At 35.7% G+C, this 18,847-nt stretch overlaps 2 protein-coding genes across 2 annotated transcripts in view; one reads left to right on the forward strand and one right to left on the reverse strand.

Annotated features, from left to right (window-relative positions):
- epha4l (eph receptor A4, like) overlaps positions 1–9,851 on the forward strand; it is a 51,185-nt gene extending 41,334 nt beyond the window's left edge. Inside the window, exons 12-17 of the mRNA XM_016530542.1 lie at positions 3,986–4,047; positions 5,245–5,454; positions 6,080–6,229; positions 6,441–6,634; positions 8,305–8,466; positions 8,558–9,851. Coding sequence (XP_016386028.1) covers positions 3,986–4,047; positions 5,245–5,454; positions 6,080–6,229; positions 6,441–6,634; positions 8,305–8,466; positions 8,558–8,672 — 893 coding nt within the window. The 3' untranslated portion in view covers positions 8,673–9,851. The remainder of the gene's footprint in view (positions 1–3,985; positions 4,048–5,244; positions 5,455–6,079; positions 6,230–6,440; positions 6,635–8,304; positions 8,467–8,557) is intronic.
- A 5,450-nt stretch (positions 9,852–15,301) lies between these two features.
- LOC107722262 (NACHT, LRR and PYD domains-containing protein 3-like) overlaps positions 15,302–18,847 on the reverse strand; it is a 6,685-nt gene continuing 3,139 nt past the window's right edge. The window contains exons 4-9 of the mRNA XM_016530540.1: positions 17,858–18,843; positions 17,588–17,752; positions 17,376–17,489; positions 17,082–17,255; positions 15,594–15,767; positions 15,302–15,476 (exon numbers count right to left, since the gene is read on the reverse strand). Of these exons, the coding sequence (XP_016386026.1) occupies positions 15,320–15,476; positions 15,594–15,767; positions 17,082–17,255; positions 17,376–17,489; positions 17,588–17,752; positions 17,858–18,843 (1,770 nt within the window). The 3' untranslated portion in view covers positions 15,302–15,319. The remainder of the gene's footprint in view (positions 15,477–15,593; positions 15,768–17,081; positions 17,256–17,375; positions 17,490–17,587; positions 17,753–17,857; positions 18,844–18,847) is intronic.

The following is an 18,847-nucleotide window of genomic DNA, read 5'->3' on the forward strand; positions in this document are numbered from 1 at the left end:
CCTCTAGTCTTCCGTTCTCTGTCTCTCTCTCTTTATGAATCTCAGGATCAGAATGAGAGGAGTTATCGCATCGTAAAGACGACGTCTCGTAGCACTGATATTAAAGACCTGACTCCGCTGACCTCCTACGTGTTTCACGTGCGCGCTCGCACCGCCGCGGGATACGGGGAGTTCAGCGCCCCATTTGAGTTCAGCACCAACACCGGTGAGTGTAGGGTTCAGAATGATCTAGAATCAGCTTCATATACTCAAAAAATATAAAGATTACTTAATATAAAAAAACATGTTGCGTCCCAAATGACACACAATACACTGTACACTTATACACTGTGTACTTATGCGCTATGTACTAAGTGTATGAATTATATAAGGTTATTTTGTCATTCAACTTTAGAGTCTGATAGCTCCTCCCTCTCCGCTATGTAATTAAATTATGAGTGCACGAAGTGTCCAACATTCCACACTTTGTTTTTTCGATTATTTAAATGCATCATCCGGGTTTTTTAAGTGCACCTTTTCTTTTAGAATTTTCAGTGTGAGCGAACTACTCACACTATTTATACTACAAAACAGCATAGAATAGTGCATAAGTACGCGAATTGGGACGCACAATATGCTCTAAAAATACACTGCATGAATAAGATAATAAATGTAATTGTCTCTCTCAGTCGCAGCTCCTGTTGTTGGAGGAGTCATGAGCTCTGCTGTGCTGCTGCTGTTGGTGGCCGGATGTGTTGTTGTTCTCCTCCTCATCCTCATCATTACCTTCATCATCACCAAAAGGTGACAGAACATCCAGTATTTTTTCCATGATGACAGACCAGTGTTGATATTGTTAACGGAAACTAAAACTACAAATAAAAATAGTTTTCTGAAATAAAGCTGCAATAAACTGAAATAAAAAATTTTAGATGAAAGAAGTTGAAGCACTAAAATGAATACAACTGCAATAAAAATAAACCTAAATAGAAATATTTAAAAACAAAAACTAATAAAAAAAAGGCAAAAACACATAACAAAATTAATAGAACTTTAACTATAAAGTTCTGAACAATTAAAATATAATATGATTATAGTAAAAAAAATGATGCTTGTGTGTATGTGTAAAATATGAAATGACACGTTTTTTATTTTAAAAAATGTTTATTTTAAAAAATAAATGTTTTATTTATTTATTTTTAAATATAAAAGAGTTTATAATAAATTGTTCATATATGTATGTATTACACTGCTCTGCATCTTGAAAAAAATTCTGCTGATTTGCATAAAAGGCCTAATACTACCTAATTTCATGATGCTGAGATCACAAATATCAATAAATACTTTTCATCATGCACAGTTTTTTTTAACAAAATAAGAATGAAGAATTTAACTTCTATGTGTCAGCTTTAATGCACTTATCAAAATAACAAAAGCAGTCAAAAGTATTGAAGTATTCAAAAGTACAATTATAGTGTATAAACAATTGTAAAATACTACTGTGATAGATAAATAAAAGTATAAATGCTGAAAATTTGCGAATGTTTTAATATCAGGAGGAGCAAATACAGCAAAACTAAACAGGCAGAGGAGAAAAACCTGCAGCCAGGTAAGAAAACACCTTTCATTACTCTAGCTGGAACAAAAAATGAAAATTTTCCATTCTCGAACCTTCCGTTAATGTGCTGGCAGGGGTGAGAATATATGTGGACCCTTTCACCTACGAAGACCCCAACCAGGCCATCAGGGAGTTTGCTAAGGAGATCAATACCTCCTGTATCAAGATCGAGAAGGTGATCGGCATCGGTACGTTAACAGCCTTTTTATGTCTTCAGAATGTCATTTATTGACGATAGATGCATGTGAAAGTCACTTCCTGTCTCTGTAGGTGAGTTTGGCGAGGTGTGCAGCGGCCGTCTGAAGCTTCCTGGAAAGCGAGAAATCTGTGTGGCCATCAAGACGCTGAAGGCGGGGTTTACCGAGCAGCAGAGGCTGGACTTCCTGAGTGAGGCCAGCGTGATTGGCCAGTTTGAACATCCTAATATCATTCACCTGGAAGGCGTGGTCACCAAATGTAAGTCAAAGCTGACATCATACATTTTTATTTGTGTCCTGCAATCATATATATATATATATATATATATACTGTATATGTGAATTTAAAAAAAACGTTGAAAGAGTTTATAATATTTATAGTAAAATTATAATTATATATTACAAAGCCCTGCATCTTGAAAAAAATTCCATCATTCCAAAAATTCCATCAATAAAAAAAATTTTTTTTATTGTGTTACCATGTTTTTATTGTGTTTTGTGTTAGCTGTATTTTTTTTTTTGTTATTATTATTTAATCAAAACAACCCAACTGCAGTTTGATTGATATTAATTGGAATGCAGGACAAAAAAAAAAAACACATTTTTAAAGACGTTTTATCTGTTTTTGCAAATGAACTCCTTATATATGTATCAGCTTTAATGCACTTATCAAAACAATAAAAGCACTCAAATGTCAAAGGTTTTGGTTTTAATTACCAATATGAAATATTCAAAATGTATCATTTAACTTGCATTCTGCAAAGGAGTGGAAAAGTAGAAATCAGGATCAAATCAGTATCATAAAATCATGTCTTCAGGATCATTCATACATTTGAAAATGGGCTGAGAACTGAACAAATAATCAAGTAATCTGGCTCAGAGGAAGATGGGAATCATGTCAGCAGTTTTTCTGCTGATTAAGGGTTAATACAAGATTTCTTCATATTAGAAATGCTTGTCAAAAGCAAAAATGCTACAAAATTACAAAATACATATTTTGTGAGAAAGTGTGACGTGCTCAAGCAAAACGGCTTTTTTGGAATCAGCACCCAAAATTTGTAAGAAACAAATACTGAATTTCATTCAGAAAATATGACGCATTATTAAAAGACATCAAGAGCTTTTCTTTGTCTTCTTCAGTCATTTTTAGTTTAGGCTTAAATATTAGTTTTGAGTACGTCATATCAGAATTCCTACTTGGAAACATGGTGGAATTCAGGGACAGAGCTCAAAAAATTCACAGAAATTCTAAAAAATGAACTATTACACAAATAAAATGCCCCAATGAGTCAAAATCCTTAATTTCATGCTAATAAAATCTTGTTTATGCTTCTGTGAATTAGACAGCAGAATGCTATGGTCAGAAGTTGGGATATTAAGTGAGCACAAATCCTGTGAAACCCCTTACAAAGAAACAGGCTGCTGATAGAACGTGTTTTTCTTTTGATGTGCTAATGGTCGTGTGTTTATGTATGCATGTCCAGCTTATCTGTGTGTTTGCTTGCTGAGCGTGTCTTGACAAAAACTGCCATGTGATGCACACACACACACACACACACACGCACACACAACCTTGTGGTCTCCAGATGGAGTGGGTCGCTCTGAACGGCTAATGTGAGCTAAAAAGCACAGCAGACTCATTAATCACGTCGTCAGAGCTAAATGTGTTTGGGGTTAGAGTGTCACCCTATATCTCTAACCTACAGCCTCTGCTGTGTGTCTGTGTGAGTGTGTGTATGTGTGTACCTGGTATTTATCACGTTATGGGGACCAACGCACTTCCTCTAAAGGAAAGGAGCATTGGCTAAGTGTCAATGAGCCGGCCTGTGACTGTGTGTGTTGATTCTCTTTGAATAACTAATATTCATGTTCTGTGCTCAGTGTTTACATCTGGTTGACATTGACTTTTGTGCAATACACAAGAAGTTTCAGTAAACGGTGTCGCATATGCCCTGTGCATCTCTGGCATTCAAATACTGTCAGTGGGAAAGATTCACTGCTTGTTAATTAGATTTACATGTATTAAATTAATAGACAGCTATATTCAAAGTGATTTGTCCTAAGGAGGGAGTAACATAAGAAGTGCTATAATTCAAAACTCCATTGTCGTTCAGACTAGATTTGTTGTATTTTCGCACAGGAACTTACAGAAATGTAATTGTTCTCTTTTTGTCTCTATTTGTGATTTCAGGCAAACCAGTTATGATTATAACGGAGTACATGGAGAACAGCTCACTGGACATGTTTCTCAGAGTAAGATTGTGTTTGAGTGTCTCTACAGTGTCTTTCTACACTGAAATAAAATCTGTATTTTAAATTCTACATTCATTTGTGAATTTCAGATAGAAAAATATAAACAAAAATCCACTGACAGATATTTTCAAAGTAGTAGTGAATTTCATTCACACACACACACACACACACACATGTTTGTTTTTGTGAATTGTGGGGACATTCTATAGGCATAATGGTTATTATACTGTACAAACTGTATGTGCTATTGCCCTACACCAACCCTACACCTAAACCTACCCCTTACAGGAAAATGTTTACTTTCTCAAAAAAACTCAGTCTGTATGATTTATAAGCGTTTTGAAAAATGGGGACATGGGGTAATGTCCTCATAAATCACCTTCTCCTTGTAATACCTATGTCATACCCATGTTATTATACAAATTTGTGTCCTCATATGTCACAAAAACACACACACACGTTTGTTTCTGTGAATTGTGGGTCTTGCCATAGAATTCTATTACATTTATACTGACCAAACAGTATTTTCTATCCCCTAACCCTAAACCTACTTTTTTTTACTATCCTTGTGGGGACATTTGGTCCCCACAATGTAGCATAAACACGTACACACACACACACACACATATAGTAAGTATTCTAAATGCATATCTGTATATAAAACAAATGTTATAATTTGTTAAATTTTTTAAGTCATGTAAAAATAATCATATTTTTAGTCATGCCAATAAAGCTATTTTGAATTTAGTTACAATTAAGGTTGCAAAGGGCCAGAAAATGTCCAGTAAATTTACAGAAATTTACAAAAATTCTGGAAAGTTTCTGTAAATTTACCGAATGTGTTTCAACTCTTTAAAGTCCTAGTTACAATACATTAAAATTCACTACTACTTTTGAATAGCCATCAATGTAAAATAATGCTTTCTGGCTGAAGAACAGTGTATTTACATCTTTAACTGACCCATGCTAACTAATAAAAATCTGTTCCTTTGGACAAGCAACTGATCTAGTTTTGATTTTGTCACTTACCACAGCAATTAATTTTCATTGTGAAAAAAACTGATGCGTGACGTGTTCTTGGTAAAGGACACAGTGTAAAGCTAAGTTTTTCTCCATCCGAGAACAATCACGACTAGATCAGCTTTGATTCTTGTTAGGGTGTGGTTTTTCAGGTCTGATGTGTTCTTTCTCTTTCAGAAGAATGACGGCCGCTTCACAGTTATTCAGCTGGTGGGCATCCTGAGAGGAATCGCATCCGGAATGAAATATCTATCTGACATGAGTTACGTTCACAGAGATCTGGCAGCACGGAACATCCTAGTGAACAGCAACCTGGTGTGTAAAGTGTCTGATTTTGGGATGTCCAGAGTGCTTGAAGACGAGCCAGAAGGAGCGTATACTACCAGGGTAAGAGTGTGTTTATGTTTTTACATTTATCCATACACAATTTTACATTCATATTATCAAATATACAATCAAGTAACTTTTGGACATATAATGGCGTTATTTTGTTTATAAATGTAGGAACGACACAAGCTTCTTAAACAAAAGTGATGTTTTCAGTGTTTTTGTATCATTAATATAGTATCATAGCATTTATTAATTGTTTTAATTTAATATAAATATTAAATTAATTAAATATAAATATTTTTAGTTTATTTCTCTGTTTTCATTTTAGATGAGTTTGTTGTTTTTATTAGTTTTTTTGAAGGTCTATTTCATTTTTTTTTCCAGCTGTGTATTTTCTGGTTTAGTAATTTTAGTAGTACTTAGTACTTGAACAATTTTATTGAAATTTTATTTCAGTTAACATTTATTTAATAATTATACAAATTTAAATATATATATAAAATAAACACACACGATATCACAGAATTATTATCAGAATTTCACAGTACTAACACTGTTTCCGATACTGTCATATGGAATGTCAGACTTCTAGGAATGTCACTTATTCAGATTAGTTCTGTTCTATAATGCTGTTTAGAATTAGATGTTATTATTGTCAATAACATGAACCTGTCAATCACAGGGAGGGAAGATTCCAATCCGTTGGACGGCTCCAGAAGCCATCACATACAGGAAGTTCACCTCAGCCAGTGACGTGTGGAGTTACGGCATCGTCATGTGGGAAGTGATGTCATATGGTGAACGACCATACTGGGACATGAGCAACCAGGATGTAAGTGGCACTGTACCACAAATCTAATTAATTACATGTGCTTGTCATGCCTTCAGCGCTGGCGTTTCCATGGTGCGCTTTCCAGAAATGCTTGCAAAGTTTTAATACTCCGCTTTATCGTGCTATTGTGTGCCATGCCAAGTTATACAAGCGGACTGAATGCCATAGTTCAGCAAGATCAGCCGTTCATTTCCTCTCCCCTGTTTCCTAGGTGATAAAGGCAATAGAGGAAGGCTACCGGTTGCCGCCGCCCATGGAGTGTCCGCTGGCTCTGCATCAGCTCATGCTGGAGTGCTGGATGAGGGAACGAGCGGACAGACCCAAATTCAGCCAGATCATCAACATGCTGGACAAACTCATACGCAATCCTGCCACGCTTAAGAGGACGGCGGGAGACACCAGCAGGTGAACATGCACACTTGCAGATACTCACATGGAGATTTCCATTCACATTTTTATTGCTATTTTGGGTATATTTTGGCACTAAAAAGTCCTAAAATATGTGTTTGACATTTGTCAATGCTAATTTTAAAAAGTTTGTTCCCTTGTGAACTAGGGGTGCGCCGATCCGATATTCAGTATCGGTATCGCTCTTATATGTATCGGTATGGCATTTTATGCCGGATCGGGATATCGGTCAGATGAGACCAATCCAAATTCGATATTCTGCGTATACTATTCTGTGTTATTGTTAAGCCCCACGAAAGCCACACAAACATAAAGCACCATAAAGTTTTTGTGCACTATATTCCAAGTGTTCTGAAGCCGTTCCGTTCTGTTTAATGTGAGGTACAGATGAATATTCAAGTCAAGTTCACGTAAACTCTTCTCTCAGCGTTCAAACTGCGTGTTGCATTCGGTTACGACAGTCAAAACGATGAAACTCTCTTCAAGATGATTCAGTGTTCCTAATATTATACTTGATCTGTAAATAAAGATAAATTGTTTTGCATAAAAGGACTTTATCTTGGTGGAGTTTCGTTTTGTTTGTAAATCATGTTCATTTCTACCGTGTTAGATCACAACACTGGAGTAGAGAGCACTATGAATTGTTCTTCACGAAATTGAGTTTTAAAACTGTTAAAAGAAAATGCTCAATAAACTATCGCACAGATTTAATACACTATGCATCAATGTCTCTTTTTTAATATTTTTTCTGTTTGTTATTTTTCTCTTTATAAGAAAGTTGTCTATATTTAGTAGATTGTGTGTAACACACAAAAGAGTGATGATCAGTTCAACACACATTGAGGTATAGAAATTCTACACTGATTAAAAAAAAACTGCGCTGGTATCGGATTGAGATCGGTATCGGCCGATGCTCAGAATTTTTGGTAACGGATCGGGATCGGTTCTGAAAAAGTGCAGTTTATAACTTATAACTGCTGTAATCTGTAACCCTAAAGTTTGCAAAATTTAAAAATGCTTACTTCATCTGCCATTGTTTTCCAGCTTTTTCCAGAATGCATTTTAGTTGATTTTTTTAAAAGAAATTACTAATTTTATTCAGCAAGGATGCATTAAATTGATCAATTGTGACAGTAAAGACATTTATAATATTAGAACAGATTTGCATTTCAAATAAATGCTGTTCTTTAATTAATTAAAATTCATTAAAAATGTAAAAATGTATCATGGTTTCCACAAAAAATACTAAGCAGCACAATATTTAACAGCATTAAAATAATAAGAAATGTTTCTGAGCAGCAAATCAGCATATCAGAATGATTTGTGAAGGATCATGTGACACTGAAGACTGGAGGAATGATGCTGAAAATTCAGCTTTGATCACAGGAATAAATTACATTTTAAAATATATTTTAAATATATATAATATAGTTATTTTAAATTGTAATAAAATTTCACATTTTTAATAATTAAATAAATGCAGCCTTGGTGAACATGTTCAAAAACATGAAATATCATACAGACCCCAAACTTTTCAACTGTTGTGTGTTTCAGGCTTAACCTAAAATATGCTTTTTGGCACACACACACACACATAGTACACATACAATTCTGACAAGTTCATTTTCTCAGGATTAAAATGTATTCTCTGATGTTGTCATCCTCAGGCCCCACCCCTCCACACTTCGCCACGCCCCCTCTGAAGGCTCTGCCCCCTCTTTGGGTTCTGTGGACGAATGGCTGAAAATCATTGGACTTGAGCAATACAGAGAAAACTTCAGCACAGCAGGATTCTGCAGCTTAGAGAGCGTCTTACCCATGAGTCACGAGTGAGCATTACTTTAACACATTACACACTCAATTACACATCCTGATGAGCTTGAAGATGACTTTAGCTTACCAAAACTCCCTCTTTTAAAGGGATCTGGCCAAGATGGGAATCTCATGCAGTGCACATCAGAGGAAGATCCTGAGCAGCGTGCAGGAGTTATTGTCTGGAATGCATCACAGACAAGACACAAAGGTTCCTGTCTGATCTGTGACGAGGAAAAAAAACAATGCATCATTGGTTAACATGGATCACAAGAGGGACGGAATATTTCACATCACTCTTGCACTTTAATTAATGTGAACGGTATGAAGATCAGAATGAATGAGCTAAAGTGCACTTTTCTGGGCCGCTTTGTGCTTCTATAAGGAATTTTCTTCAAGTCTAAGGATTTTAAACTGGCATTTTGCCGACAATTAAAATGACTTAATGCGTCTCTCTGGATGAGATGTTTCTGGCCCTGTTGTTCTAGGCGGCGAGGCAGTGTTTTTTGACAGGAGAAAGTTTGAGAAGCGTCCTCCTTCTGTAAGTGGAAAGAACTGTTTCAACTAAGTGCAAACAGACTACGACGCTTTTCACCTCAGGATCTTTTCAGGATGGCCACTCATCATCAGCCGGAAGGAATTGTTCCCTGTGGATCAGATTTGAGCATTATATTCAAACGGATCTTTTGCCTCGGGAGATGATTTTGAGCCTTTGCAAACGAAACTAACAGACCTTTTGGACGGTGTGTGTTTGTTTTATGAAGGCCAGATGGGAGTTTCAGAGGCATTGCTGAATGGAAAATGATATTGCTTTATTTGTTGAAAAAAAAAATTATATAAAATAAAGGGAATGAGGAGATAGATCCAGATAAGATTTAGTCTTAAGTTACTCATGTTCCTTGTATCCAATCTTTGCATTTTTAAGTAGCAAAGTAAAAGACTGATTCTTTGTAAATCTTGTTTCTTTCTCTCCTTTCAGTTTCATTTATTTCCACGTCTAAATAAATCATACGCAAACAGCTAAATCTGTGTATAATTTGATAAAATGTTTGAAACTGCTGAACTGGATCATTGTGAGAATTTCATAGTCATAGATATATTTTTTGAAACTTTTTTTCACTGTACATAATCTAGGATTTTGTCTGTACATAGTTTTTAATTGTTTTTCTTCATGATGTACATAATACCAGCAGACGTTTCTGTGTACAGCTTCTGAGTTCCCTTCTTCCTTTTTTCTTTCTATGTGTTAACGGAATGTATTTAATTATACAGCGAGCATAATATTCATGTTGGCAGTAAATTTAACATTGTAAAACAGCAGTACATTTAAGACGGTTCGGTAACAGGTTGAGGAGTCTTTTAATTTCACAGTTTCTCTATTTCCACCTTTAGGTGCACCTAACTTATGAGCTTTATTTATGATCTTTTGTATTTAGTTCATAAAATAAAATTTCGAAGAAATTGTTTGCAGTTGTCGTTCTATATTGTCTACCTTATCCAACATCCACATATCTCTACATTAGTGCAAACCAAGCGTGAAATCCTTTCCATAAGTTCATGATGTTACTCTTCATACTGTATGTACAGCTTGCAATGACATTAATATTAATGTATTTTATGAGTTGTCCCTCTTTTTCTTTTCTTTTAAAGGGTTACTTAAAACATTTGTTTTAGCGGTGGTACTTCAATTTTGTGATGATTTGTCCGGTATGGAGAGTACTTTCAAGTCTGACTCTTCCAGATCATTCTCAAGGAGATCAACTGTGCGTTTCCCGAAACCTTCTTAACGCTACGTCGTTCGTATCCCTGTATCCCCGTCGTACGTAAACAACGTATGCTGTTCTGTGTCAGCTGCGTCACACCGGCTCTGTTTCCTACGTTGTTGTGATTTGATCTGAACGAAAACAGTGTATCCGTGTGACGCAGCTGACACGTCAAAGTATTTGCGTAGCTTCGTATAATTGCGGATGAACCACTGATGTCACATGGATTATTTTACAGATCTCCTTGCTACGTCTCTGGACTTGGGAACATTTCAGTTGCGTTGCCGTCTATGTAGGGTCAGACAGCTCTCAGATTCCATCAAAAATATCTTAATTTGTGTTCCGAAGATGAACGAAGATCTTACGGGTTTGCTCTGGACTTGGGAACATTTCAGTTGCGTTGCCGTCTATGTAGGGTCAGACAGCTCTCAGATTCCATCAAAAATATCTTAATTTGTGTTCCGAAGATGAACGAAGGTCTTACGGGTTTGAAACGACATGAGGGTGAGTAATTAATGACAGAATTTTCATTTTTGGGTGAACTAACCCTTTAACCAACATCCTAAGGTATAGTTCGGGGAACACACCTAGGAAAGGTATACCCCTAGTTAAGGTGTACCTTTAGAGTCTTCGTAGCAGGCTAAGAGACACTGTTATCGGGAAACGCAGCCCAAGCTCTTTTAGGTGGGATGGATTTGATTTCAGAGCTTCAGTCAGTGCTGCCACACTTTCATGTGTTATGTTACAGTTGGACAACCTGTAGAGAGCAGAGTGGATTTTCATAAAGTAGAAAAGTTAACAAATAATAGTATAAATGTTGTTTTATAGAAATCTGATTTGGTTTCACATTTTTACCTCAGCTTCTCTAGTTTCAGTGAGGACTTTGTAGTCCGAGACAGAGCTTCTTCACCCATGACTGAGTCTTTTAGATCATTAATACTCAGATCCAGATCTGTCAGACTGAAAGTCTTTGAGCTGAGAGCTGAAGCCAAAGCGGTTAGTTTCCAACTTCATCAAAAACTATATTTCTAGATCTTATCTCCCTGATCTCCAGGTCTGTTGTTGCCCAAATCCAGCTCTCTCAGCCCAGAGTTTGACCTCAGAGCTGAAGCCAGAGATTCGAAGCCTTCGGTTTTGAGTTTGCAAGTTGACAGTCCATAACAAGTCAAAAAATTAATTATACAAATTACAGTAAACAATATCACTTTAAAGGAAAAGTTCACCAAAAAGTCTGTCATTTACTGATAAATTAACTTTTTTTTATATATATAAAAAATAATCCACATGATTTGATTTAAATGCAGACCTCATAAAATAATCCACATTTAACATTTCATTTTTCATAACAAAAGTTTGAGTCATTACTGAGTGAAAGTCAGCTGCTCTTTTTTTTTTAGATAAAATTCCCGACAGAGTTCACGTTTTTAAACGTGTTGCGATTTGTGACACGTTGGGCGTCGATGACGTCAAACGCCATCCAAAGGCGCCATTTTTTAACTGACGCAATCGCATATTATATTCTACAGAAGACGATAATTAGTCCATGAGCACTTAAATTTCACTTTGTTCCTCACATAAATTTATCGTATGGCTTCGGGAGACTTGAAATATATATTGCAGTCATATGAAGTACATTCATGAATTTTTTTGGGCGTGGCGTTTAAAATAAACACCAGTTGTTATTTGTTATGGACTTTCTCCTCAGTGAAATGTCGTTTTGCAATTCGCCGAAGAAAGAAACTTGCATCGTAAAGACATGGGGGTGAGTAAATAATTTTCCATTTATGAGTCAATTATTACTTTAAAGTCAACATGAATTCAAAAGTCACTCTATTTACATTTTGATTGCATTTTCATGGTATCATTTCAAATAATTTTTTCCTCATAATCTTTCATAAAAAATGCAATAACTTACTTTACCGCTGAAACAGCTTAACGTTACCTTACTTACGATTGACAACACCAAGACCACATTTTTATTATCGAATAAAAACCTTCCATATAGTGACTTTTATCTTTTAATGAATTCCTGATGGATAAAATCAAGTTCAACCTTAGTTTTTCTCACTGAATATCCTGGTTCAGTAGAAAATTGTTTAAGTTGTTTCATAGTGACAAATGAAAGGGTTGCAACAGTAGCTTTAACAGTAGTGGACGAGAATCCGTAAAACACAAGACTGTTTTCCAAGGCCTCGTGATATATTAAACCTGTTTAAAAATCATAATTAAGCTTAACTGTGAATTCACAAACGCTACGATTTCATTAAATAATTATATGTGATGTAGTTATAGGCGTGTAGGTTACGTACGTGCGTCTCACAGCGGCTCCGTTCTAGGGATGGGCGTATCGACCCGAAGTATCGATATATCGATAATATCGATACCGAGCGGCAACCTCCCGCTCTCTCTCGTGAAGCCAACAAGGAAGTGACTTAGGGGCCGTTCACATATCGCGTCTTTTGCGCGCTCAATAAAAAAAATAATTGATTATTTCAAAGGGTTACTAATGACATCATTTGGATATTTTCATGTCTGGGAAAAATTTGGGATTAAACAGGTTAATATGTATTCACTGATCTATAATAGAGATTATATTATATTATTTTATAATTATATATAGATCAGTGGCTCTATTACATTATAATACAGTATTTTAACAGTTTTGTTCAATAAATGTCAAAATATCCCAACTTCTGTGGAATTATGGTTGTATAAATAGCACATTATTATAGTATGTCATGGGTAAACAAAGTGCCTGCTTGTTTCTTGATTTCATTCAAATATGATGTAAAAATACCTTAGATGTGGTAGATGTGTTTTATTTGTTAAGTGAATTGGCATTTGCATTGATCTGTCACTCTTTAAAGACAAAACACTGGCAGCAGGTTAATCTGATCCCTCCTGATTGAATCTGTTAGATGCAACATTCATTAAATCAAGATTAAATGTCAATATAATTTGAATTTAAATGTAACTTAAACAATTTAGAATTTTAATATGCTAGTATCTGCGCATTTATGATAGAAGTAGAATCTTTTAGCTGAACTAATACTGACATTGATCCGTCACTCTTGTCTTGACAGGCTAGTTTGCAATCAGTGTACAATCTAGTTGTATTATATTTATGTGGACATAAGTGCAATACTTACAGTACTGTAAGTAATCAACCCTCACTCACCCTTTCAGTCCATTTAAAGAGGTGCAGAAAACCTTTGGCATTTATTAGAGACATGGTGTTTGGCCATATGTCTCACATATGTTTATTTTTCAACACAATCTGAAAAAAAAGAAGACTTTTATGCATAAGGTTTTTGGCAAAATAGAAATGTGTGAGAAACATTTGGATATGCCCATTGTTTAAGCACTGGGTTTTTTTTTTTTTCGTCATTCGTCAGTCTGAAATGTAACACAAGTCAATTACCTGGCAATATCTGACTGAACATGAGAATACAATTATATTTTGTGATCATACTATTTGATATGTTCAACTTCCCAGAGAAAGCATAAAGATTTTTCATGTTTTTTTTTTTTTTTACCAGTTATCTCATTTTGATAGAGATATCTGCAAGTTTACAGTATAAATGAGTGTCAGGTGTATTTTAGCTCCAACTCAGGAGGTCTTGTGTTGCCTGCCATCTATCAAAGGCTGTTCTCTCTATCTTTGCAGTGGTGCTTACCTTGTGTTTTCAGAATTCAACCTGCTTGTCCTCATAAATCAGTCAGTCAAAGTGCTGTTTTTTGCTTTTTCATGGGTTACCTGCTCCTCCATATGTGAGCATGTTGTGGCATTAAGGAAGTGGCCTATAGTCTCAGCCTCAGTTGTCACACCCACTAAACGTCTGATGCTTGTTGCACGCAAAAATGAAAAGCACTTTCTCAGTACAGCAAGTGCAAATCTAATTGGCTGGTTTTGCACAACTTCCCTGAATAAGGGCACACCAGTCACATTAGTCTGCCGTGTAACAAAGTTTTTGAGGATGAAATAATCACTAGATTTGGCGAATTTTGAAATCTTTTTGAAGGATTTTCTTAGTTTTGTATATTGCACTTATTAACAAGTAGACTAGATGCGAGCAGAACCACCATTATTTGAACGATTTTCTGCTTCTTCTTTTTTTTTGACTTTTGTTTTATGCACATCTCAATACTTAAAACAATAGTTCAACCTAAAATGAATGTCATCAGTCACAGTCATGTCATTCGAAACCTGGTCAGTTATGCAGGTTTCTCTATATCCTGGTTCAGGTTTAATGGTCAGTCTTGTAGTCTGGTTTATTCGTATTCTATCTATTTGGATTTCTTTTCCTGGATTTGATTTTCTGCCTTTTGCTTATTATAGTCTTGGATTTTCTCTTGACCCCATGTCATTCAAATCTCTGTTCCTGAACCATCAACCTTGTTTTGGAGTTTTCCTAAATTCAATATACTAGACATGAAGAATGGTAAGGTTTATGTATGTGTACATTTATTATATTTATTTATTTACATATATTACATATGTGTAACTCTTTATAAAAGTGATAACATCATATTAGTTAACTTTATAACCAAATTCATAAATAGAAAAATACACCTACATCATTTACTTTGAATACAGTATACTGTATGTAACCCTTTATAAAACCTACTATCCAAACTCTTAGTCCATACAAATTGTGATTTGTCTTTAAAAGTCTTTATAATCTTAAAGGGATAGTTCACCTAAAAATAAAAATACTGCCATTATTGACTTGCCCTCAAGTTGTTTCAAACCTGTATGTTGAACACACACAAAAAAGATATTTTGAATAATGTTGGTAACCAAACACTTGCAGGTAGCCTTTGACTTCCACAGTATGGAGAAAAAAAATACTATGGAAGTCAATGGCTACCAGCAACTGTTTTATACCAACATTCAAAATATCTTCTTGTGTGTTCAACAGAAGAAAACTAAATCATACAGGTTTGCAACAACATGAGGGTGAATAAATGATGACCATTTAAATTTTTGGTGAACTATCTCTTTAAGTTAGATTCTATCATGATTTCACAGTCTCATGTGTGATTACTACTCACAATGTTAAAAGCTTGAGTGTTTATTTCTAGAGTTATCTAAATGATCACTGTTTTATGATGACTTGTCCAATATCATGGAGAGCACATTTAAGTCTGACTCTTCCAGATCATTCTCAAGGAGATCAAGTTCTTTCAGGTGGGATGGATTTGATTTCAGAGCTTCAGTCAGTGCTGTCACACCTTCATGTGTAACTTTACACTTGGACAACCTGAAGAGAGCAGAGTAGATTTATAAATGTAGGTCAGTGATTTTTGCTATTTCTTCATCTGATTTCAGTGGTTTTGGATCTTTGATTTCACTAAATAAGACATTTCCAGACTTTTACCTTAGCTTCTCTAGTTTACAGTGAGGACTTTGTAGTCCGAGACAGAGCTTCTTCACCCCTGAGTCTTGCAGATCATTAATGCTCAGATCCAGATCTGTCAGACTGGAGGTCTTTAAGCTGAGAGCTGAAGCTAAAGCGGTGCAACATTTCTCAGTGATTTCACATTTGTCCAACCTGAGACAGAAATTCATAATTTACAGTTATCAGTTCTCAGTTATACGGGCCTTGTCAAATTCTGTAGTTCACTGTTATTGGGGTGAAAAATCACATTTTTAGGGTTTTTTCTTTAGGGTTAGTAATTATACAGTTATTAACCTTAAATGTATTTAATAATGAGCTATATAAACTAACTGTGTTATAACTCACCTTAGTGTTTCCAATGCACAATGACTTTTCACCAGAGAAGCACAGAGATATTTAACTACAAAGTCTCCAATGTCGTTCCAGCTCAGGTCCAGCACTCTCAGATGAGAAGGGTTTGAACTCAAAGCTTTGCTCAGGTAAACACAACCTGCTTCTGTTACTCTACAGTTCTTCAGACTACAAAGAAGAGAAAATACATATGTAGTCTCAATCTAAAAAGAAGAGATCCTAAGCTTCCTGGTTTGATGTTGCAACATGAAAGCCTTTTGAAAGAAAGTCCAAACATTCTCAACAGTAGAAATTCCAGTATATTTGATTGATTTGATAGTGATAGCAGAAAATTTTAAATTAGTATAATCAAGAAACTGTTAATGATAGTAAAAGCCTAATGAGTTATGTTTGTTTTTTTGTTTCATGAGGATCAGGCTCAAAATAAATATGCCTTTAAAAATCATGCCTTTAAAAATCATGGTCACATTTATGTTTTTCTCATGGCTTTTATCAGTATTTCTCTTTGTGTTAGTTTTCAATATTGACCTTGTCAAATTATGTATTTCACTGTTATTGGGGGGGGAAATCACATCTTTAGGGTAAGAACTTGTACATAAATGGGAGACATATTTACGTTTGAGAGTAATGGTTTAAAAACCATATTTGTTGAACACTTATCTAAATATTGGACAAGTACAGTAATCCCCTGTGCTTGTTTTCCAGTGTCTATGATGTTTATGTCCCAATTACTTTGGCTTTGAACATTCAGAGGTAGCCCTTACAAAACAAAAACCCTCCACCATGAAGCAAAATAGTTTAATGGTCAGTTTGTTGTTTACTTATTCTACCAGAAGTATTCAGAATCATCTTGCCTGAGTGTCTCCAGTTTACAGTGAGGATGATGCAGTCCAATAGAGAAGAGCATCACACCTGAGTCCTGGAGCTTATTCTCACTTAGAGAGAGCTTTTTCAGGTTTGAAGGTGTTTGTAGTATTTTAGCCAATGCTATACAACTTTTGTGTGTTATGTTACAGTTATTTAACCTGTTAAATACATTTAAAAGCCTCCTTAGTCATTATTAACTTCAAATTTATTTCAGAATTAACTGTATAAGCTATTTGTGTTATAACTCACCTCAGTGTTTCAAATGCACACTGAACTTTCACCAGAGAAGCACAGAGATGTTTCACTCCAGAGTCTCCTATGTCATTACAGCTCAGGTCCAGCACTCTCAGGTGTGAAGGGTTTGAACTCAGAGCTTTGCTCAGGTAAACACAGCCTGCTTCTGTTACTCCACAGTTCTCCAGACTACAGAGAGAAGAGGTAATACATTTGTAGTCTCAATCTAACAGCAAAAATTCATGTTGCACAATTTTCTGGGTAAGGACTCATTTAAAAGTATTTTTAAAGAATGCTAACAGGACCTACTTCAAGGATTCCAGTGTGCACTCTGTGTCCTGTAGTCCAGCAGTGGCAGACATAAAAGCTTCATAATGGAGATTGTTTTCTTCATTTTCCTTAATGCCTAACCATTTCCTCATTCTGAAGTGACAGAAATATTTCATTAAATGTCTTCATATGTAAATACTGTATTTTTAATAAAATGTTGTCATATTTATCTTTACTCCATAGAGACACACAGTTTTGGTGCATAGCGTGATTTCTTTCCTCCTGCACTGAGTATTTCTACCCCTGAGTCCTGCAGGTTGTTGTGGCTCAGGTCCATCTCTCTCACATTGGATAGTGATGAAAGAAGCGTAGACAGTGTTAAACAGCCGCTTTCTGTGATATTGCAGTCATGCAACCTGGAAGAGTAAGCAAGATTGTCAAATCACAACAAAATGCTTGTTTGTGAGGTTTTTTTTTCTGCACTCACACATACTGTATAATAAATTCTGAAAAGTGCTTACCAGGCCTTGGTAGACAACTTGATTACAGGTTGCAGCCAGTTAAGGATTCTGTCTGATCTACCATATTTACGTAGTTCAAATTCATCAAACTGCTCATCTGATGTCATTAAAATGTACATCAGAGCCAACCCAAGTTCTTGGGACTGGATTTCTTTAACTTTTCCCAAGGTCATGTACCTTTGGATTTCATCATATAGAGAATGATCATTAAGTTCATTTAGACAGTGGAACAGAAGGACACTCATTTCTGGACAACATGTTTTTAAAATTTCCTTAAGATAGTTAATAGTTTTCACTGTGTCCTGGGGAAAGATTTTTCTTTTCATCAAAAACCTATCTAGGAGAGCCTGATTTGACTCCATTGAAAGTCCCATGAGAAAGCGAAGAAAGAGATCAAGATGTCCATTCTTACTTTCTAAAGTTTTATCAGCTGCACATTTGAGTATAACATTAATATCTGATTCCTTTGCTTCACCCACTACAAGCACATTTTTGCCGCCATTGTGGAAGAAGAGGTGCACATATAGAGCCGCTAGATGTTCCTGAATGCTGAGATGAACAAAACAGAAGACTTTCCCCTGATACAAGCCAAACTCCTCTCTGAAGATCTGAGTGCACAATCCTGAGTACACTGATGCTTCTGTCACATCAATGCCACACTCTCTCAGGTCTTCCTCATAGAAGATCAGGTTGCCTTTTTCCAGTTGCTCATATGCCAGTTTCCCTAATTTGAAAATCATCTCTTTGTCTTTGTCCTTTTTCTCATTGTACTTCATGTCTTTGATGTTAATCTGTGCCATCAGGAAGTGTGTGTACATTTGAGTGAGAGTCTTGGGAATCTCTCCACTCTCTGCTTGACTCAACATCTTCTCGAGAACAGCGGCTGAGATCCAGCAGAACACTGGGATGTGGCACATGATGTAGAGGCTCCTTGATGACTTCAGGTGTGAGATGATTCTATCGGCCAGACTCTGATCACTGATTCTCTTC

Source organism: Sinocyclocheilus rhinocerous, unplaced genomic scaffold (assembly GCF_001515625.1).
Source record: "Sinocyclocheilus rhinocerous isolate Xijiao unplaced genomic scaffold, SAMN03320098_v1.1 scaffold2589, whole genome shotgun sequence".
Lineage (NCBI taxonomy): Eukaryota > Metazoa > Chordata > Actinopteri > Cypriniformes > Cyprinidae > Sinocyclocheilus > Sinocyclocheilus rhinocerous.